Raw genomic sequence first — 23,431 nt, 5'->3', positions numbered from 1 at the left:
TGGCAGCAATCCCTATTCCTGATCTATGGCCATAGAGAAAGTCCAGGGGCAATGCTCCGCTGTATCTAATCCTGCCAGCCTAGCCTTGTATCTAACCCTGTCCTGTTCTTACTGTAGGTGGCGCTTTCTCCTCGCCTCCGTTATTGGCAGTAGTCACATCCCCTATTGTTTGTGAACACATCTTAAGGACGGCGGCAGCAGGAAGAGTCACGGCAGGAAAAGTGTAGTTTCCCCAATTTCCTGCGTTCTGCCTGCAATCAGAGATATTCCCTGCCCGCTGTGTATTCTCCAGTGACTGCCTGCAGGGGGACAGTGCCTGCGGCTGCCTCTGCTGTTTTGGGGGCTTTATTCTAGGATTTGGATGTTTTTTCCACCAATGTGGAGATGTATTTCGGTGTAGTGGTGACCGTGCTGGGACGTAAGTGCTGCCGCCTGTCAGGATCCTCCATTATGGCTGACGCTTGTCTGTCGCTGATTTTCTACTTTTGTCTTGTTGCAGTTTGGACCCTGGGAGGAGAAGCGAGTGGTGAGTCCACACATTTATATCTGTGTCTGACCTGGGGATGGGGCGTGCGGCACGCGCTTGGGATACATGCATACCCCCAAACACTGACCAGTAGTCTATTGGAAGCCATTCCAAGTTCCTAAGTACCAAGCCTGGAAGCCAGCTCCTTGATCCTGAGTTTTTGGAGGAGTTTTTCTATTTCCTGAAAAGTTTCAGAAACTTCCTTGAACAGTTCTGCTGATATCACCAATAGTTTGCACTTGGATCCATAATGTCTCCACTGAAAATCTATGACATGGTGAAAATAGGTAGATGTGATAGAAGAGAAGATGCTGAGGAGAAGTTCAAGGCTCTGTTCACATCTTGTTATGTTCTTACGTTCAGTGTATGTGCCAGGAAAGCTCTGGGAGTCTACAACAATCAATGGTTTATTCTTGATGTACCGTATTTTCTGAGAGGGTTAAGATTGAGATGTGAACGCCACCTAGAAGATGGATCATGAAAGAAGTTCTTGCTATTCCTCACATCTTTGGAAAAGGAAATGTCTGTAGGGAATTTATGGAGAGAGTAATATGAAAAGTTAGGATTTTGGACTAATAAAATTTGGATGTGTTGACTAAGATGTTGGGTCAGAGAGATGTGGATGTCTTGGCTAAGATTTTGAGTCGAGAAGATGTGAATATGATGGCCAAGATTTTGAGTAGGAGAGATATAGATGGTCTTGGCTAAGCCGTTGGGTCGGTTACATCTAGATGGTCTTGGCTAAGATTTTCAGTCAGGAAGATGTGGATGGTCTTGGCTAAGATGTTTGGTTGAGGACATGTGGATGGTCCTGGCTAAGGTGTTAGGTCTGCGAAATGTGGATGGTCTTTGTTAAGATGTTGGATTGGTGAAACATGGATAATCTTGTCTAAGATGTTGGGTCGGGGAAATGTGGATGATCTTGGCTAAGATGTTGGGTCTGGGAAATGTGCATGATCTTGGGTTAGAAATTGGGTTGGGGAGATGTGGATGGTCTTGGCTACGCCATTGGGTCGGTTACACCTAGATGGTCTTAGCTAAGATTTTCAGTCAGGAAGATGTGGATGGTCTTGGCTAAGATGTTTGGTCGAGGACATGTGGAAGGTCTTGGATAAGATGTTGGGTCAAGCAATGTGTATGGTCTTGGTTAAGATGTTGGGTCGCAGAGATGTGGAGGGTCTTGGATAAGATGTTGGAGCGAGTAGATGTGGATGGTCTTGGACAAGAAGTTGGATTCAGGAGATGTGGATGGTGCTAGCTAAGATGTTGGAGTGAGGAGATGTGGATGGTCTTGGCTACAGTGTTGGAGCAAGGGGATGTGGATAGTCTTGGCAAAAATGTTGGGTCCGGGAGATGTGGATGGTCTTGGCTAAGATTTTGGGTCTGGGAGATGTGCATGGTCTTGGTTAAGATGTTGGGTTGGGAAAAAGTGAATGGTCATGGCTAACATGTTAGGTCGGGGAAATGTGAATGTGTTAGCTAAGCTGTTCAGTTGAGGAGATGTGGATGGCCTTGGCTAAGATGTTGGGTCCAGGAAACGTAGATGGTCTTGGCTAAGATTTTCGGTAGGGAAGATGTGGCTGGTCTTGACTCTCACTGATGGTTTGCATGTTTACAATCGTGAATGAAGAGGTTCAGGCAATTATTGGAATGTGTAAGGGGCCGATAAGTGATTTTTTACCTGCCAGGTATAAACCTACATCTACCAATATGGAGCATACTGTACGTTCTTTTCTACGTGTTTTTGTGCAAATGCGGCTCGATAATGTCATAAAAAGCAAAACAATGTGGTGGGAATTAGTCAGAGAATGAGGTCATCTATTGTTCCAGAGGCCTATGTCACTATCCGGGCCGCAGGTACTAATCTCTGGCTGACGGGAAACATGAAAATCTCACTGAATTTCTACAGAACATCATGTAGCCAACACCCAAGGACGGAGAGAAGATATGACTGCGCGTTCCTCCTCTTCACTGATATAGATATTTATGGTCAGCAAGGGCGCCCATCACCCCCCATCCCTCCCCTCCCCCCAAAAAATCAACTTCCCCTAAAAAAGACTAATATACCATAATATTCAGACAGTTGACAATAACTGTGGGTAACATTCTCATTCCTTCCAGCACATACTGGGAAAGAGAAAGGTAAGTAATGAGACACACGGACTTGGCAACTTTCAGCTGTATTGTTCCTTAAAAACTCCAAAAATAGAGTTGTACGCTCAATGTAAATCTGTCAGTCTGTGAGTGCAGGGATCATGTAATCTCATCAGTCTGTGAGTGCAGGGATCGTGTAATCTCATCAGTCTGTGAGTGCAGGGATCGTGTAATCTCATCAGTCTGTGAGTGCAGGGATCATGTAATCTCATCAGTCTGTGAGTGCAGGGATCGTGTAATCTCATCAGTCTGTGAGTGCAGGGATCGTGTAATCTCATCAGTCTGCGAGTGCAGGGATCGTGTAATCTCATCAGTCTGCGAGTGCAGGGATCGTGTAATCTCATCAGTCTGTGAGTGCAGGGATCGTGGAGTGCAGGGATCGTGTAATCTCATCAGTCTGTGAGTGCAGGGATCGTGTAATCTCATCAGTCTGTGAGTGCAGGGATCGTGTAATCTCATCAGTCTGTGAGTGCAGGGATCGTGTAATCTCATCAGTCTGCGAGTGCAGGGATCGTGTAATCTCATCAGTCTGCGAGTACAGGGATCGTGTAATCTCATCAGTCTGCGAGTACAGGGATCGTGTAATCTCATCAGTCTGTGAGTGCAGGGATCGTGGAGTGCAGGGATCGTGTAATCTCATCAGTCTGTGAGTACAGGGATCGTGTAATCTCATCAGTCTGCGAGTACAGGGATCGTGTAATCTCATCAGTCTGCGAGTACAGGGATCGTGTAATCTCATCAGTCTGTGAGTGCAGGGATCGTGGAGTGCAGGGATCGTGTAATCTCATCAGTCTGTGAGTACAGGGATCGTGTAATCTCATCAGTCTGCGAGTACAGGGATCGTGTAATCTCATCAGTCTGCGAGTACAGGGATCGTGTAATCTCATCAGTCTGTGAGTGCAGGGATCGTGGAGTGCAGGGATCGTGTAATCTCATCAGTCTGTGAGTGCAGGGATCGTGTAATCTCATCAGTCTGTGAGTGCAGGGATCGTGTAATCTCATCAGTCTGCGAGTGCAGGGATCGTGTAATCTCATCAGTCTGCGAGTACAGGGATCGTGTAATCTCATCAGTCTGTGAGTGCAGGGATCGTGTAATCTCATCAGTCTGCGAGTGCAGGGATCATGTAATCTCATCAGTCTGCGAGTACAGGGATCGTGTAATCTCATCAGTCTGTGAGTGCAGGGATCATGTAATCTCATCAGTCTGAGTGCAGGGATCGTGTAATCTCATCAGTCTGCGAGTACAGGGATCGTGTAATCTCATCAGTCTGCGAGTGCAGGGATCGTGTAATCTCATCAGTCTGTGAGTGCAGGGATCATGTAATCTCATCAGTCTATGAGTGCAGGGATCGTGTAATCTCATCAGTCTGCGAGTACAGGGATCGTGTAATCTCATCAGTCTGCGAGTGCAGGGATCGTGTAATCTCATCAGTCTGCGAGTGCAGGGATCGTGTAATCTCATCAGTCTGCGAGTGCAGGCATCGTGTAATCTCATCAGTCTGCGAGTGCAGGGATCGTGTAATCTCATCAGTCTGCGAGTACAGGGATCCTGTAATCTCATCAGTCTGCGAGTGCAGGGATCGTGTAATCTCATCAGTCTGCGAGTGCAGGGATCGTGTAATCTCATCAGTCTGCGAGTGCAGGGATCGGATCGTGTAATCTCATCAGTCTGCGAGTGCAGGGATCGTGTAATCTCATCAGTCTGTGAGTGCAGGGATCATGTAATCTCATCAGTCTGTGAGTTCAGGGATCGTGTAATCTCATTAATCTGTGAGTGCAGGGATCGTGTAATCTCATTAATCTGTGAGTGCAGGGATCGTGTAATCTCATCAGTCTGCGAGTGCAGGGATCGTGTAATCTCATCAGTCTGCGAGTGCAGGGATCGGATCGTGTAATCTCATCAGTCTGTGAGTGCAGGCATCGTGTAATCTCATCAGTCTGCGAGTGCAGGCATCGTGTAATCTCATCAGTCTGCGAGTGCAGGCATCGTGTAATCTCATCAGTCTGCGAGTGCAGGGATCGTGTAATCTCATCAGTCTGCGAGTGCAGGGATCGGATCGTGTAATCTCATCAGTCTGCGAGTGCAGGGATCGTGTAATCTCATCAGTCTGTGAGTGCAGGGATCATGTAATCTCATCAGTCTGTGAGTTCAGGGATCGTGTAATCTCATTAATCTGTGAGTGCAGGGATCGTGTAATCTCATTAATCTGTGAGTGCAGGGATCGTGTAATCTCATTAATCTGTGAGTGCAGGGATCCTGTAATCTCATCAGTCTGTGAGTGCAGGGATCGTGTAATCTCATTAATCTGTGAGTGCAGGGATCGTGTAATCTCATTAATCTGTGAGTGCAGGGATCCTGTAATCTCATCAGTCTGTGAGTGCAGGGATCGTGTAATCTCATTAATCTGAGTGCAGGGATCGTGTAATCTCATTAATCTGTGAGTGCAGGGATCTCATCAGTCTGTGAGTGCAGGGATCATGTAATCTCATCAGTCTGTGAGTGCAGGGATCGTGTAATCTCATTAATCTGTGAGTGCAGGGATCGTGTAATCTCATCAGTCTGTGAGTGCAGGGATCCTGTAATTTCATCAGTCTGTGAGTGCAGGGATCGTGTAATCTCATTAATCTGTGAGTGCAGGGATCGTGTAATCTCATTAATCTGTGAGTGCAGGGATCCTGTAATCTCATTAATCTGTGAGTGCAGGGATCGTGTAATCTCATTAATCTGTGAGTGCAGGGATCCTGTAATCTCATCAGTCTGTGAGTGCAGGGATCGTGTAATCTCATCAGTCTGTGATATGATGCATACAGATCGGCAGGTACACGCCCCTGAGGTTCCTAGGATCTGGGATCCTGTGATTGGGTGTCACCTCCTGTCACAAGTTCCCATCAGCCGTGATTCCGATTGGATCTTTTTCTTTCTATCTTCTTACAAATCCTTATCTCCTTCTATAAAGACTTCACAATCAATAGCATCGAGCTGAGAGCTCTGCCGTCCACCAGCCTGAATAATGGGAACAAGCTGGAGCTGAAGTGTGAGGTGGGCTTCGCCAAGACCACAGACTTCTCCTTGAACAGCACATTCACCTTTTATAAGGAGGATATAACAATACGTACAATGAGCTCCACCCAAGACCACGCATCCTACGTCATCCCGAAGGTCAGGGTGTCCAATTCTGGGCAGTTCAAATGTGAGGTGTCCGTGGCCGGAAGGATAAAGACCAGTGACGACCTCGAGATTAGGGTGACCGGTGAGTGCACGAGAGATCCTGGGGTCATTGTAAATCTTCTGAGAACATAAGATGGTGCCTCCAAATATTAATCTTCTTGTACCTGGTCTCCATGGGTGGTATTGGTGTAACGATGGACACGTGTCACCAGCCGTAGTTGTGGTCACCATTATTTATGGATTTCCTTCTAGTGATCTTCTGCCTCTTCTCCAGGCCTGTCCGGTCCTCTCATTAACGTTTCCAAGGACGAGGTCAGCGAAGGAGATGAAGTCATAGTCAGATGCGAGGCTCCGGAGGAATGGTCCTACAAGATCTTCAAATTCTACAAGATCCATCAAAAAGCGGAAGAGGTGAAGGCCAAGTCCACTGAGAAGAATCACGAAGAGGTCAAGTTTATGATCAAAGAAGGAGAGAACATTTTACAATTTAAGTGCGAAGTCCAACTCGTCCTTACAGGGGAATCCTCCCCGGCCAGCACCATGAAGACGGTCACTGTGGTTGGTGAGTATGGTCCTCTCGTGAATGAAGAGCTGGGCCCATGACGTCTGGGCGTTCTTGTTAGTATTATTTAGGAACTAGACATATCCCATTAGCTCCATATCGCGGTATTAGGCGGTATTATTTATTCACTGGACAAACCACAATAGCTCCATATGGCGGAAATATGTAGATTCTGGACATAGTTTCATTAGCTCTATATGGCGGAAATATTTAGATACTGGACATAGTTTATTAGCTCCATGTGACAGTATTATTTAGATACTGGACAAACCTCATTTTCTCCATATAGCAGTATTATTTAGATACTGGACATAACTCATTAGCTCCATATGGCATTACTATTTAAATAATGGACATATTGTATTAGCTCCATATAGCAGTAATATTTACATACTGGACATATTTTATTAGAGCCATGTGGCGGTACTATTAGATGCTGGACATATTTTGTTACCTCCGTATAGAGGTAATATTTAGATACTGGACATATCTCATTAGCTCCATAAGGTGGTATTATATATACACTAGACATATCTCCTAATCTCCATATTGCGGTAATATTTAGATACTGGACATATTTTATTTGCTCCATATGGTGGTATTATTTAGTCACTGCACATAGCTCATTAGTTCCATATGGCGGTATTATCTATACACTAGACATTTCTCATTAGCTCCATATGGCAGTAATATTTTGGCACTTGGTATTTTTTATTAAGTATGAATGACAGTGCCACAGGCCTTTGACGTATTTTATCGCTGCCATATGCCAGTATCTTGGTATATTATATTGGCGTTGTATGGCGGTATTATTTCACAGTACTGTTCCATTTGCTTTACAGCTCCATTTTCTATACCAAGAATCGAAGTTTTCCCTTCCCACAATTTCACCGAAGGAGGAAACATGTCGGTGAAATGTTCTTTTCAGGAAGGTCGGACACGGTCCTACGACGTGAAGCTGACGCTGCAAAAGGACGGCCACATTATCAACAGCTCTACCACGAACACGCTGTCCTACCATCGAGTCGCCATGGTGGAAGACATGGGCAACTACACCTGTAAGGTGGAGAGCAAAAGGACCTCCAAGTCCAGCAGCGCCAAGATTGAGATAGCCGGTAAGTGCTCTGCGCACAGCCGGAAAGTGCTCTGCGCGCCCACCACGAGGGGGCTACACGTCACAAGCCCACCCAGGTGCGTGGCACAGCGTACTCAACAGGATGCAGATTATTAAAGGGAATCTCCTTCTTTTTATCTCTCTCCTTTACTTTTCAGAACTTTTCCCAAGACCTCAACTAACTCTGAAGAGAAGCTCCAAGAACGAATTCATCAATGAGAACGACAACATAGAACTGAAATGCTCGGTCGCCGGATTACCGGCTGGAGCTTCCGATCGTCTGGAGTATAAATTCATAGAAAGAAGACAAAAGAGGAAATCCACCCGGAAGGGAGGCAAATTTACCATGACAGCAATCGAGAAATATAGCGGATCCTACGTGTGTCAGGTCACCATCGCCAACATCACCAAAGAAAGTGAACCCCTGGACGTGCAGATCTATGGTGAGTGTAGGGAGGAATCGATGAAAAGCGCCGGGAGTCACATATACATCCATCAGTGAGCTGTCTGACAGATTGACTACCGCCGCATCGTGCAGCCTGCACTGTGCTGACTTACATGCAGGCTCTACGGACATTTTACATGAAAACCAATTGCAAATAAGATTGTTTTTTTCCAATGTAGCAGAACCTTGGGTATATATACTGTGTGTGTATATATATATATATATATATATATATATATATATATATATATATATACCCCATTTCTCTCTTCTCTTATTATCAGCTCCAGTCAAGAACCCGGTCCTGACGCACATCATGAGAAGTAACAAGACGGTGGTCCTTGGAGACACCCTAGAACTGACGTGCAAGATCCAGTCCGGGACGCCACCCATTACATATTCCTTGCTCAGAGGAAAAGATCTTCTGGAGAATCAGATTATTCACGGGGACAAGGAAGCTCGATTTCTAGTAAATTCGTCCAGTTCGCATGACCTGGGGCAGTACAGCTGTCAAGCGACCAATCGTAACACCCAAAGTACTGGGAAGTACAGCAACATCGTGAACGTCACGGTCATCAGTAAGTCTCTGTAACACTGCTGTATGGGAGGATTTATGTGCAAGTGCCGGGGGTTTGCTAGTGCCCCTCAGTGTTGGGCAACTGTCACCCACTTCTATGGAAGGCAGAAACACTAACAGTGATCACAGGCTGCACTGCTATCTATGGGAGGCAGAAACACTAACAGTGATCACAGGCTGCACTGCTATATATGGGAGGCAGAAACACTAACAGTGATCACAGGCTGCACTGCTATCTATGGAAGGCAGAAACACTAACAGTGATCACAGGCAGCACTGCTATCTATGGAAGGCAGAAACACTAACAGTGATCACAGGCTACACTGCTATCTATGGAAGGCAGAAACACTAACAGTGATCACAGGCTGCACTGCTATCTATGGAAGGCAGAAACACTAACAGTGATCACAGGCTACCTTGCTATCTATGGGAGGTAGAAGCACTAACAGTGATCACAGGCTACACTGCTACCTATGGAAGGCAGAAACACTAACAGTGATCACAGGCAGCACTGCTATCTATGGAAGGCAGAAACACTAACAGTGATCACAGGCAGCACTGCTATCTATGGAAGGCAGAAACACTAACAGTGATCACAGGCTGCACTGCTATCTATGGAAGGCAGAAACACTAGCAGTGATCACAGGCTACACTGCTATCTATGGAAGGCAGAAACACTAACAGTGATCACAGGCAGCACTGCTATCTATGGGAGGCAGAAGCACTAACAGTGATCACAGGCTACACTGCTATCTATGGAAGGCAGAAACACTAACAGTGATCACAGGCTGCACTGCTATCTATGGAAGGCAGAAACACTAGCAGTGATCACAGGCTGCACTGCTATCTGTGGATGGCAGAAACACTAACAGTGATCACAGGCAGCACTGCTATCTATGGGAGGCAGAAGCACTAACTGATCACAGGCTACACTGCTATCTATGGTATCTATGGAAGGCAGAAACACTAACAGTGATCACAGGCAGCACTGCTATCTATGGAAGGCAGAAACACTAACAGTGATCACAGGCTGCACTGCTATCTATGGAAGGCAGAAACACTAGCAGTGATCACAGGCTGCACTGCTATCTGTGGATGGCAGAAACACTAACAGTGATCACAGGCAGCACTATTTTCTATGGAAGGCAGAAACACTAACAGTGATCACAGTCTGCACCGCTATCTATTGAAGTCAGAAACACTAACAGTGAACACAGACTACACTGCTATCTATGGAAGGCAGAAACACTAACAGTGATAACAGGCAGCACTGCTATCTATGGAAGGCAGAAACACTAACAGTGATCACAGGCTACACTGCTATCTATGGAAGGCAGAAACACTAACAGTGATCACAGGCAGCACTGCTATCTATGGAAGGCAGAAACACTAACAGTGATCACAGGCTGCACTGCTATCTATGGATGGCAGAAACACTAAGTGATCACAGGCTGCACTGCTATCTATGGAAGGCAGAAACACTAACAGTGATCACAGGTTGCACTGCTATCTATGGAAGGCAGAAACACTAACAGTGATCACAGGCTACACTGCTATCTATGGAAGGCAGAAACACTAACAGTGATCACAGGCAGCACTGCTATCTATGGAAGGCAGAAACACTAACAGTGATCCCAGATAACCTAGATTTAAAGTGAGAAATGTTGCATAATTTCTCATAGATGAGATTTTTAGTTACATGACATGATATGCTCCAGTCACATCCAAAGCTGCATACACCATTCTGAGCTTTGTAATTCGGAGTCATGAGACCATGTGGAGCGAGCTTAGGATGTTACTGGAGCAGATGTCCCCACTAATCCCCCTTTCTTGTCTCCTGCAGTCCCCATTAGCTCCGCTCATCTGAAAATCATCCCGTCCGATGGGGATGTGGAGGAGGGGTCCAATCTGACCTTGGTGTGTCAGGTGGAGGTCGGGACGCTGCCAATCACCTTCCTGTTCTACAGAAAGAAGGGGAACGAGGTCCTTCTGCAGAACGTGACGGAGACCAAGAAGCAGCACAGCATTCACCATCTGCCCAGGTTCAGCAAGCAGGAGGACGGCAGCTACTTCTGCACAGCCTCCAACCGGGCACAGAAGGAGGTCCGGAGCCAGACTAAGGAGGCCAGAGGTCAGGACCTGCTCCAATAGTGGGGTAGATGGAGGTGTAGGGGGAGTGCTCCACTCACATCTAAAGCTGCACTTTGCTGCCTCCTTGCAGGCAGATGTGAGTGAAGAGAAAGGGGCTCAGGAGGTCAGGGGGCCACATCTGCCTCTACAGCAGGTGGGATTGTGTATTCTGAGCAGCTATTGGACGGTTCCGTCTGTGCCCGCCCCTGAGGATCCTCCTATAACCTCATCCACCTATTGGGGACACGCTGTCTTCAGCTTCTGACAACCTCGGGGTCTCAAACGTGTGTTTTTCCTCTGCTAGCGGTCCTCGCCACCTGGAAGAAGGGGGTCATCGGTTCTTTTGTCCTGCTGATCGTCCTAGCCGCCACTGCCATCTGTGCGTACCTGCACATGGACAAGAAGAAAAGAGGTGAGGAAATCTCCAGGTCACTGGGTAGTAGAAGGGTTAATGATAACATCCCTGGTGGCCTAGGGTATTAGAAGGGTTAATGATAACATCCCTGGTATCAAGGATAAAAGGGTTAATGATAACATCCCTGGTGGACAAGGATAAAAGGGTTAATGATAACATTACTGGTGGTCTAGCATAGAGGGGGTTAATGATAACAACCCTTTTTGTCTGTGGTAGTAGAAGGGTTAATGATAACATCCCTGGTGGTCTAGGATAAAAGGGTTAATGATAACATCCCTGGTATCTAGGATAAAAGGGTTAATGATAAGATCCCTGGTGGACAAGGATAAAAGGGTTAATGATAACATCCCTGGTGGTCTAGGATAGAAGGGTTAATGATAACATCCCTGGTGGTCTAGGATAGAAGGGTTAATGATAACATCCCTGGGGGTCTAGGATAGTAGAAGGGTTAATGATATCATCCCTGGTGGTCTAGGATAGTAGAAGGGTTAATGATAACATCCCTGGTGGTCAAGGGTAGTGGATCTATTAGTGATAACATCTCTGGTGGTCTAGGGTAGTGTATGGGTTAATGATAACATCCCTGGTGGTCTAGGGTAGTGGATTGGTTAATGAAAACATCCCTGGTGGTCTATGGTAGTAGAAGGGTTAATGATACATCCCTGGTGGTCTACAGTAGTAGAAGGGTTAATGATACATCCCTGGTGGTCTACGGTAGTAGAAGGGTTAAGGATGCATCCCTGGTGGTCTACAGTAGTAGAAGGGTTAATGATACATCACTGATGATCTACGGTAGTGGATGGGCTAGTAATAATATCCATAGTGGTCTAGGGTAGAAGGGTTAATGATTGCATCCCTGGTGGTGTAGGGTAGTAAAAGAGTTAATGATAACATCCCTGATTGTCTAGGGTACTAGAGGGGCTAATGATAACATCCCTTGTGGTCTTGGGTAGGAGAATAGCTAATGACAACATCCCTGGCGGTCTAGGGTAGTAAAAAGGTTATAACATCTCTGTTGGTTTAGAGTACTAAGTGGCTTAATGATAACGACCCTGGTGGTATAAGGTAGTGGATGGGTTAATGATACATCCCTTTTGATAGAGCAGAAGGATTATTGATAATATCCCTGATGGTCTAGGGTAGTATAAGGGTTAGTTATATCATCCCTGGTGGTCAAGGAAAGTAGAAGGGTCAATGATAATATCCCTGGTAGTATAGGGTAGAAGGGTTAAGGATAACATACCTGGTGGCTTAGAGTAGTAGATGGGTTAGTGATAACACCCCTGGTGGTGTACAGTAGTTGAAGGGTTAACGATACATCCCTGGTGGTCTAGGGTTGTAGGTTGATTAATGATAACATCCCTGGTGGTCTAGGTGTCACAGGTTTATCGCAACAGAGAGGAGCTGGAAGATCGCTGCGTCTAATTTCTACTACTCTGGCAAGGATTAGAAGAACTTCACCTTCGTATTAAACAATGCAGGATTCTTCTAGCAGTGCAGGGTTAATCTGCTCAGTTGAGAGCTCCTGGAAGCTTTCCTGTATTAAGGTTCTCAGCTGTTCACTGTTAGCCGCTCCCATCCCCTATATAATCTGGACCTGTCTAGCACTCATTGTCAGAGATAGCTTATGCTGCATGGCTGGAGGTTGTTGGTGGTGGTTATTGGACAAGGTGTTTGGTGGATTTATCTGTGACTTTTGCTAGGTTTTGAGTGTGCCCTTTCTTCTCCTACTCTGGTTTTTCCCCATGCTCCACTCTCCGATACATTCATCTGTTATGTGTGTGAGTATATTTGTATGATTGGTATTTTCGGTTTCCCCTGTTCCTATTACCTTGTGAGTCTGGTTGGTGTATTACGGTACACTTCTCCCCTCTTCCCTGGGTGGGGAAAGGGTACAGACTGAGGGCGGATTCAGGACCTAAAGCAAGGTACATGATCCTGGCATCTTCACCATCAGAAGTAATCCGGAGAACAGGGCGAGCAAGGGCACCCCTAGCATTAGAGACAGGGAAAATCCCGGGACACCCGACAAAAAAGTCGTGACACTAGGGTAGTAGAAGGGTTAGTAATAACATCCCTGGTTTTCTAGAGTAGAAGACGGATTAAAGATAACATCCCTTGTGGTCTAGCGTAGTGGACTGGTTAATGATAACGTCCCTGGTGGTCAAGGGTAGTTGATGGGTTAGTGATAACATCCCTGGTGGTCTAGGGTAGTGGACAGGTTATTGATAACATCCCTGGTCGTCAAGGATAGTGGACGAGCTAATGATAATATCCCTAGTGGTCTAGGGTAGTGGATTTATTAGTGATAACAGCCCTGGTGGTCTAGGGTAGTGGATGGGTTAATTATAACATCCTTAGTGGTCTAAAGTAGTGGAAGGGTTAATGATAACATCACTGGTGGTCTAGGGTAGTGGACTGGTTAATGATAACATCCATGGTGGTCTACAATAGTAGATGAGTTAATGATACATCCCTGGTGGTCTACGGTAGTTGTTGTGAATTTGGATTCTGGGCTCCCCCGGTGGCCGCTTGTGGAATTGGACTTGTCATCCTCTTTCCTGTTTCACCTGATTCCATCAGTAGTGGGTGTCGCTATTTAAGCTCATTTCTCTGGTGGTTTCTTGCCGGTCAACAATGTTATCTGATGCCTCTCAGTGCTTGTTCCTGCTTCTAGACTACTACTAGATAAGTTGGACTTTTGTCCATGTTTTGTTTTGCCTATTTGTTCCAGTTCACAGCTGAAGTTTTGTTACTGTGTCTGGAAAGCTCTCGTTGATCAGGGATTGCTACTCTGGCGTTATGAGTTAATGCCAGAGTTTAAGGTAATCTCTGGATGGTGTTTTGTTAGTGTTTTTCTGCTGACCATGAAAGTATACTATCTGTCTTCTGCTATCTAGTAAGCGGACCTCAAATTTGCTAAGACTATTTTCCTGCTGCGTTTGTTGTTTCATCTGAACTCACCGTCATTATATGTGGGGGGCTACTGTCTTCTTTGGAATATTTCTCTAGAGGTGAGCCAGGTCTTATATTTCCCTCTGCTAGCTATTTAGGTCTTAGGCCAGAGCTGGGCATCTAGCGATAAATAGGAAATGCTACCTGGCTATTTCTAGTTGCGCGGCAGGCTTAGTTCATGGTCAGTATAGTTCCATCTTCCGAGAGCTTGTCCCTCTATAGGCTTGCTATGATCTCTGCCTGCAGAGATCATGACAGTTTGACCGGCCCGTAAAGTGTTAAAGACCCAGGTTGAGAAAGGAGAGTTATAAGAAGTCTGCTGGAATTTTTTATTTTTTTTTTCCTCCAGTCTGCCTTGCTGCAGTCTTTTTTCTCTCTCTCCTCCTAATCTCTGTATGCTCTGTGTGCACCTGACAATAATGGATCTCCAGAGTGTAACTGCGGGTTTGAATAATCTCATCACGAAAGTACAAAATTTACAAGATTTTGTGGTACATGCTCCGGTATCTGAGCCGAGAATTCCTTTGCCGGAGTTCTTCACAGGGAATAGAGCTAGCTTCCAGAATTTCCGAAATAATTGTAAGCTTTATTTGTCCCTGAAGTCTCGTTCAGCTGGAGACCCTGCTCAGCAGGTTAGGATTGTGATTTCCTTGCTCAGGGGTGACCCTCAAGATTGGGCCTTCTCATTGCCAGCAGGGGATCCTGCGTTACGCGATGTGGATGCGTTTTTTCTGGCCTTGGGCTTGCTTTATGAGGAACCTCATTTGGAACTTCAGGCAGAAAAAACTTTGATGGCACTATCTCAGGGGCAAGACGAAGCTGAAGTTTTCTGCCAAAAATTCCGTAAATGGTCTGTGCTTACTCAGTGGAATGAGTGCGCCTTGGCGGCAACTTTCAGAGAAGGTCTCTCTGATGCCGTTAAGGATGTTATGGTGGGGTTCCCTTTGCCTGCAGGTCTGAATGAGTCCATGACAATGGCTATTCAGATTGATAGGCGTCTGCGGGAGCGCAAACCGGTGCACCATCTGGCGGTGTCTATGGAAAAGACGCCAGAAAGTATGCAGTGTGATAGAATTCTGTCCAGGAGCGAGCGACAGAATTTTAGACGGAAGAATGGATTGTGTTTCTATTGTGGGGATTCTACTCATGTTATATCGGCATGCTCTAGGCGTACAAAGAAGCTTGATAAGTCTGTTTCCATTGGCACCATTCAGTCTAAGTTTATTTTGTCTGTGACCCTGATTTGCTCTTTGTCATCCATTGCCACGGACGCCTATGTTGACTCTGGCGCCGCTCTGAGTCTTATGGATTGGTCCTTTGCCAATCGTTGTGGTTTTGATTTAGTGCCTTTGGAGACTCTTATTCCTCTGAAGGGGATTGACTCCACCCCATTGGCTAATAATAAACCACAATACTGGACACAAGTAACCATGCGTATCAATCCGGATCACCAGGAGATTATTCGTTTCCTGGTGCTGTATAATTTACATGACGATTTGGTACTGGGATTGCCATGGTTGCAGTCTCACAACCCAGTCTTGGACTGGAGAGCAATGTCTGTGTTGAGCTGGGGATGTAAGGGTATTCATGGGGACGTACCTTTGGTTTCTATTTCGTCGTCCATTCCCTCTGAAATCCCTGAGTTCCTCTCTGATTATCAAGACGTCTTTGACGAACCCAAGCTTGGGTCGTTACCTCCGCACCGTGAGTGCGATTGTGCCATAGATTTGATACCGGGTTGTAAATATCCAAAGGGTCGTTTGTTTAATTTGTCTGTGCCGGAACATGCTGCTATGCGGGAATATATAAAGGAGTCTTTGGAAAAGGGACATATTCGTCCATCTTCTTCTCCCTTGGGAGCTGGGTTTTTCTTTGTCTCAAAAAAAGACGGCTCTTTGAGACCATGTATTGATTATCGGCTTCTGAATAAGATCACTGTTAAGTATCAATACCCATTGCCATTGCTTACTGATTTGTTTGCTCGTATAGAGGGTGCTAAGTGGTTCTCTAAAATTGATCTTCGTGGGGCGTATAATTTGGTGCGGATCAGGCAGGGGGATGAGTGGAAGACCGCATTTAATACGCCCGAGGGCCACTTTGAGTATTTGGTCATGCCTTTTGGTCTTTCTAATGCCCCTTCAGTTTTCCAGTCTTTTATGCATGATATTTTCCGCGATTTTCTGGATAAATTTATGATAATATATCTGGATGATATTCTGATTTTTTCTGATGACTGGGACTCTCATGTCCAGCAGGTCAGGAGAGTTTTTCAGGTTCTGCGGTCTAATTCTTTATGTGTGAAGGGGTCTAAGTGCGTTTTTGGGGTCCAGAAAATTTCCTTTTTGGGGTATATTTTTTCTCCCTCTTCCATTGAGATGGATCCCGTTAAGGTGCAAGCTATTTGTGACTGGACTCAGCCCTCCTCTCTTAAGGGTCTTCAGAGATTTTTGGGCTTTGCCAACTTTTACCGCCGATTTATTGCTGGTTTTTCGGATGTCGTTAAACCACTGACTGATTTGACCAGACAAGGCGCTGATGTTGCTAATTGGTCCCCTCATGCTGTAGAGGCCTTTCAGGAGCTTAAGCGCCGTTTTGCCTCTGCCCCTGTGTTGCGTCAGCCTGATGTGAATCTGCCTTTTCAGGTTGAGGTTGACGCTTCGGAGATCGGAGCTGGGGCAGTGTTGTCGCAGAAAGGTTCCGACTGCTCCGTCATTAGGCCTTGTGCCTTCTTTTCTCGCAAATTTTCGCCCGCAGAGCGGAATTATGATGTTGGGAATCGGGAGCTTTTGGCCATGAAGTGGGCGTTTGAGGAGTGGCGCCATTGGCTCGAGGGGGCTAGACATCAGGTGGTGGTATTGACTGACCACAAAAATTTGATTTATCTTGAGACTGCCAGACGCCTGAATCCTAGACAGGCGCGCTGGTCTTTATTTTTTTCTCGCTTTAATTTTGTGGTGTCATACCTACCGGGTTCTAAGAATGTTAAGGCAGATGCCCTTTCTAGGAGTTTTGACCCGGACTCTCCTGGTAATTCTGAACCCACAGGTATCCTTAGGGAGGGAGTAATTTTGTCGGCCGTTTCTCCTGATTTGCGGCGGTCCTTGCAAGAGTTTCAGGCGGATAGACCGGATCGTTGTCCGCCTGATAGACTGTTTGTTCCGGATGATTGGACCAGCAGAGTCATCTCTGAGGTACATTCTTCTGCATTGGCAGGTCATCCCGGAATTTTTGGTACCAGGGATTTGGTGGCAAGATCCTTCTGGTGGCCTTCTCTGTCACGAGATGTGCGAGTCTTTGTGCAGTCATGTGATGTTTGTGCTCGGGCCAAGTCTTGTAGTTCTCGGGCTAGCGGACTGCTGTTGCCCTTGCCTATTCCTAAGAGGCCTTGGACACACATCTCGATGGATTTTATTTCAGATCTGCCTGTTTCCCAGAAGATGTCTGTCATCTGGGTGGTCTGTGACCGTTTCTCTAAAATGGTCCATTTGGTTCCTCTGCCCAAGTTGCCTTCTTCTTCTGAGTTGGTTCCTCTGTTTTTTCAGAATGTTGTCCGATTGCACGGTATTCCTGAGAATATTGTTTCTGACAGAGGTACCCAATTTGTGTCTAGATTTTGGCGGGCATTCTGTGCTAGGATGGGCATAGATTTGTCTTTTTCATCTGCTTTTCACCCTCAGACTAATGGCCAGACCGAGCGGACTAATCAGACCCTTGAGACATATCTGAGGTGTTTTGTCTCTGCTGACCAGGATGATTGGGTTGCTTTTTTGCCATTGGCAGAGTTCGCCCTCAATAATCGGGCCAGTTCTTCCACCTTGGTGTCCCCGTTTTTCTGTAATTCGGGGTTTCACCCTCGATTTTCCTCCGGTCAGGTGGAATCCTCGGATTGTCCTGGAGTGGATGCGGTGGTGGAGAGATTGCATCACATCTGGGGGCAGGTTATGGACAGTTTGAAGTTGTCCCAGGAGAAGACTCAGCGTTTTGCCAACCGTCATCGTCGTGTTGGTTCTCGGCTTTGTGTTGGAGATTTAGTGTGGTTGTCTTCTCGTTTTGTCCCTATGAGGGTCTCTTCTCCTAAGTTTAAACCTCGGTTCATCGGCCCTTATAGAATATTGGAGATTCTTAATCCTGTTTCTTTCCGTTTGGACCTCCCTGCGTCCTTTTCCATTCATAACGTTTTTCATCGGTCGTTATTGCGCAGGTATGAGGTACCTGTTGTACCTTCAGTTGAGCCTCCTGCTCCGGTGTTGGTTGAGGGTGAGTTGGAGTACGTTGTGGAGAAAATTTTGGACTCTCGTGTTTCCAGACGGAAACTCCAGTATCTGGTCAACTGGAAGGGTTACGGCCAGGAGGATAATTCTTGGGTCAATGCATCTGATGTTCATGCTTCTGATCTTGTTCGTGCCTTCCATAGGGCTCATCCTGGTCGCCCTGGTGGATCTGGTGAGGGTTCGGTGCCCCCTCCTTGAGGGGGGGGTACTGTTGTGAATTTGGATTCTGGGCTCCCCCGGTGGCCGCTTGTGGAATTGGACTTGTCATCCTCTTTCCTGTTTCACCTGATTCCATCAGTAGTGGGTGTCGCTATTTAAGCTCATTTCTCTGGTGGTTTCTTGCCGGTCAACAATGTTATCTGATGCCTCTCAGTGCTTGTTCCTGCTTCTAGACAACTACTAGATAAGTTGGACTTTTGTCCATGTTTTGTTTTGCCTATTTGTTCCAGTTCACAGCTGAAGTTTTGTTACTGTGTCTGGAAAGCTCTCGTTGATCAGGGATTGCTACTCTGGCGTTATGAGTTAATGCCAGAGTTTAAGGTAATCTCTGGATGGTGTTTTGTTAGTGTTTTTCTGCTGACCATGAAAGTATACTATCTGTCTTCTGCTATCTAGTAAGCGGACCTCAAATTTGCTAAGACTATTTTCCTGCTGCGTTTGTTGTTTCATCTGAACTCACCGTCATTATATGTGGGGGGCTACTGTCTTCTTTGGAATATTTCTCTAGAGGTGAGCCAGGTCTTATATTTCCCTCTGCTAGCTATTTAGGTCTTAGGCCAGAGCTGGGCATCTAGCGATAAATAGGAAATGCTACCTGGCTATTTCTAGTTGCGCGGCAGGCTTAGTTCATGGTCAGTATAGTTCCATCTTCCGAGAGCTTGTCCCTCTATAGGCTTGCTATGATCTCTGCCTGCAGAGATCATGACAGGTAGTAGAAGAGTTAATGATACATCCCTGGTGGTCTACGGTAGTAGAAGAGTTAATGATACATCCCTGGTGGTCTATGGCAGTAGAAGAGTTACTGATACATTCCTAGTGGTCTACGGTAGTACAAGGATTAATGATAACATTCCTGGTGGTCTAGGGTAGTAGAAGGGTTAATGATACATCCCTGCTGGTCTACGGTAGTAGAATGGATAATGATACCTCCCTGGTGCTCTAGGGTAGTGGATGGGTTAATGATACATCCCTGCTGGTCTACGGTAGCAGAAGGGTTAATGATAACATTCCTGGTGGTCTACGGTAGTAGAAGGGTTAATGATACATCCCTGCTGGTCTACGGTAGTAGAATGGTTAATGTTACATCCCTGGTGCTCTAGGGTAGTGGATGGGTTAATGATACATCCCTGGTGGTCCGGGTTTCTGGAGGTTGTTGCTCTTCCTCTTTGGCTTTCACCTTTGTGACATTTGCGATAAATCCTGGAAGTTTCATTTTCTCCTATTTTTCTTGCAGGGAAAAACATTACATCGGAGAAGACCAGGTAATATGGCGGCCATCATCACTTGTCAGGGGGGTCCGACACCATCATCTGTCCCAGGGGTCTGTCCCCATCATCTGTCCCGGGGGTCCGTCACATTCACCTGTCTGGGGGGCCGCCAGCATCACCTGTCCTGGGGGGGCTGCCACCATCATCTGTCGGGGGGGGGGCGCCACCATCATCATTCCCGGGGGTCCACCACCATGACCTGTCCATGTGGAGAGGATGCCACCATCACCTGTAAATGGGGTAGGACGCCACCATCACCTGTCCATGGGGAGAGGATGCCACCATCACCTGTAAATGGGGATAGGACGCCACCAATACCTGTCCATGGGGAGAGGACGCCACCATCACCTGTCCATGGGGAGAGGATGCCACCATCACCTGTAAATGGGGATAGGACCCCACCATCAGCTGTCCAGGGGAGAGGATGCCACCATCACCTGTCCGATGAGAGAGGACGCCACCATCACCTGTCCATGGGGAGAGGACATCACCATCACATGTCCATGGGGAGAGGACGCCACCTTCACCTGTCCATGGGGAGAGGACTCCACCTTCACCTGTCCAGGGGGAGGACGCCACCATCACCTGTAACTGGGGAGAGGACGTCACCATAACCTGTCCATGGGGGGAGGACGTCACCATCACCTGTCCATGGGGAGAGGATGCCACCACCACCTGTCCAGGGGGGAGGACGCCACCATCTCCTGTCCAGGGAGGAGAGGACGCCACCATCACCTGTCCATGGGGAGAGGACGCCACCATCACTTGTCCATGGGGAGAGGATGCCACCATCACTTGTCCATGGGGAGAGGATGCCACCATCACCTGTCCATAAGGAGATGACGTCACCATCACCTATCCAGGGGGAAGGACGCCACCATCTCCTGTCCAGGGGGGAGCACGCCACCATCACCTGTAAATGGGGAGAGGACATCACCATAACCTGTCCATGGGGAGAGGATGCCACCATCACCTGTTCATGGGGAGGACACCATCATCACCTGTCCAAAAGGAGAGGACTCCACCATCACCTGTCCATGGGGAGAGGACGCCACCATCACCTGTCCATGGGGAGAGGATGCCACCATCACCTGTCCAGGGGGGAGGATGCCACCATCACCTGTCCATGGGGAGAGGATGCCACCATCACCTGTCCAGGGGGGAGGATGACACCATCACCTGTAAATGGGGAGAGGACGTCACCATAACCTGTCCATGGGAGGAGGATGTCACCATCACCTGTCCATGGGGAGAGGACACCAACATCACCTGTCCAGGGGGGAGGATGACACCATCACCTGTAAATGGGGATAGGACGCCACCATCACCTGTCCATGGGGAGAGGACGCCACCATCACCTTTCCAGGGGGGAGGATTCCACCATCACCTGTCCATGGGGAGAGAACGCCACCATCACCTGTCCAGCGGCGACGACTCCACCATCACCTGTCCGATGGGAGAGGATGCCACCATCACCTGTAAATGGGGAGAGGACATCACCATAATCTGTCCATGGGGAGAGGATGCCACCATCACCTGTTCATGGGGAGGACACCATCATCACCTGTCCAAAAGGAGAGGACTCCATCATCATCTGTCCATGGGGAGAGGACGCCACCATCACCTGTCCATGGGGAGAGGACGCCACCATCACCTGTCCAGGGGGGAGGACGCCACCATCACCTGTCCATGGGGAGAGGACACCACCTTCACCTGTACATGGGGAGAGGGCGTCACCATAACCTGTCCATGGGAGGAGGACGTCACCATCACCTGTCCATGGGGAGAGGACACCAACATCACCTGTCCAGGGGGGAGGATGCCACCATCACCTGTAAATGGGGAGAGGATGCCACCATCACCTGTCCATGGGGAGAGGACGCCACCATCACCTTTCCAGGGGGGAGGATGCCACCATCACCTGTCCATGGGGAGAGAACGCCACCATCACCTGTCCAGGGGGGACGACGTCACCATCACCTGTCCGATGGGAGAGGAGAGGACGCCACCATCACTTGTCCATGAGAACAGGATGCCACCATCACCTGTCCATAAGGAGATGACGCCACCATCACCTGTCCAGGGGGGAGGACGCCACCATCTCCTGTCCAGGGGGAGAGGACGCCACCATCACCTGTCCATGGGGAGAGGGCACCACCATCACGTGTAAATGGGGAGAGGACGCCACTATCACTTGTCCATGGGAGGAGGATGCCACCATCACCTGTCCAGCGGCAACAACTCCACCATCACTTGTCTGATGGGAGAGGACGCCACCATCACCTGTCCATGGGGAGAAGAGGCCACCATCATCTGTCCAGGGGGGACGACGCCACCATCACCTGTCCATAGGGAGAGGATGCCACTATCACGTGTCCATGGGGGGGAGGATGCCACTATCACCTGTCCAGGGGGGAGGAAGCCACCATCACCTGTCCATGGGGAGAGGACACCACCATCCCCTGTCCGTGGGGAGAGGACGCCACCATCACCTGTTCATGGGGAGAGGACGCCACCATCACCTGTCCATGCGGAGAGGACGCCACCATCACCTGTCCAGGGGCGACGACTCCATCATCACCTGTCCGATGGGAGAGGACGCCACCATCACCTGTCCATGGGGAGAGGATGCCACCATCATCTGTCCAGGGGGGGGTAATGCCACCATCACCTGTCCGATGGGAGAGGACGCCACCATCACCTGTCCATGACGAGAGGATGCCACCATCACTTGTCCATGGGGAGAGGATGCCACCATCATCTGTCCAGGGGGGGGCAATGCCACCATCACCTGTCCATAGGGAGAGGATGCCACTATCACGTGTCCATGGGGGGGAGGATGCCACTATCACCTGTCCAGGGGGGAGGAAGCCACCATCACCTGTCCATGGGGAGAGGACACCACCATCCCCTGTCCGTGGGGAGAGGACGCCACCATCACCTGTTTATGGGGAGAGGACGCCACCATCACCTGTCCATGCGGAGAGGACGCCACCATCACCTGTCCAGGGGCGACGACTCCATCATCACCTGTCCGATGGGAGAGGACGCCACCATCACCTGTCCATGGGGAGAGGATGCCACCATCATCTGTCCAGGGGGGGGCAATGCCACCATCACCTGTCCGATGGGAGAGGACGCCACCATCACCTGTCCATGACGAGAGGATGCCACCATCACTTGTCCATGGGGAGAGGATGCCACCATCACCTGTCCATGGGGAGAGGATGCCACTGTCACGATTCACTCCGTGACTGTCAGGATCCCTTAGCCGCTGCCCACAATCTGTCACGGACGGGGGTGACCTTAGACCAGCAGACGGCTATCACATGTGCAGGGGGCTTATCCTAGTTATCCCTCCACTGCCACAATGTGATGAAAAAAAACACACACGAGGCTATTGACCTCTTAGTTTACAGCAGGGGCTTATTTTAGGTATCCCACTGCTCTTCAATATACCATGAACTGCAGGGATTTGTGTATCCCGCTTACAGTTCCACTTAAACCTTGCAGCTCTCTGGCGCCCCCCTTTCTGTCAGGTCAGATTAGGTACTGCACCTGGGGTAATTAGTCGCCAGAAACGCTGCCTGCTATGTACTGGCTATTGGGTGTACTGCAGCGATGCG

General features: G+C 48.1%; 1 protein-coding gene across 1 annotated transcript in view; it reads left to right on the top strand.

Annotated features, from left to right (window-relative positions):
• The first annotated feature begins 270 nt into the window (after window positions 1-270).
• PECAM1 (platelet and endothelial cell adhesion molecule 1) overlaps window positions 271-23,431 on the top strand; it is a 50,735-nt gene continuing 27,574 nt past the window's right edge. Inside the window, exons 1-10 of the mRNA XM_077254725.1 lie at window positions 271-418; window positions 500-526; window positions 5,638-5,931; window positions 6,124-6,411; window positions 7,254-7,526; window positions 7,684-7,968; window positions 8,255-8,548; window positions 10,391-10,678; window positions 10,982-11,089; window positions 19,772-19,799. Of these exons, the coding sequence (XP_077110840.1) occupies window positions 385-418; window positions 500-526; window positions 5,638-5,931; window positions 6,124-6,411; window positions 7,254-7,526; window positions 7,684-7,968; window positions 8,255-8,548; window positions 10,391-10,678; window positions 10,982-11,089; window positions 19,772-19,799 (1,919 nt within the window). The 5' untranslated portion in view covers window positions 271-384. The remainder of the gene's footprint in view (window positions 419-499; window positions 527-5,637; window positions 5,932-6,123; window positions 6,412-7,253; window positions 7,527-7,683; window positions 7,969-8,254; window positions 8,549-10,390; window positions 10,679-10,981; window positions 11,090-19,771; window positions 19,800-23,431) is intronic.

This window comes from Ranitomeya variabilis, chromosome 4 (assembly GCF_051348905.1).
Source record: "Ranitomeya variabilis isolate aRanVar5 chromosome 4, aRanVar5.hap1, whole genome shotgun sequence".
NCBI classification, from domain to species: domain Eukaryota; kingdom Metazoa; phylum Chordata; class Amphibia; order Anura; family Dendrobatidae; genus Ranitomeya; species Ranitomeya variabilis.
Note: the sequence above shows the minus strand (reverse complement) of the source record. Positions and strands in the feature narration are given on the sequence as shown.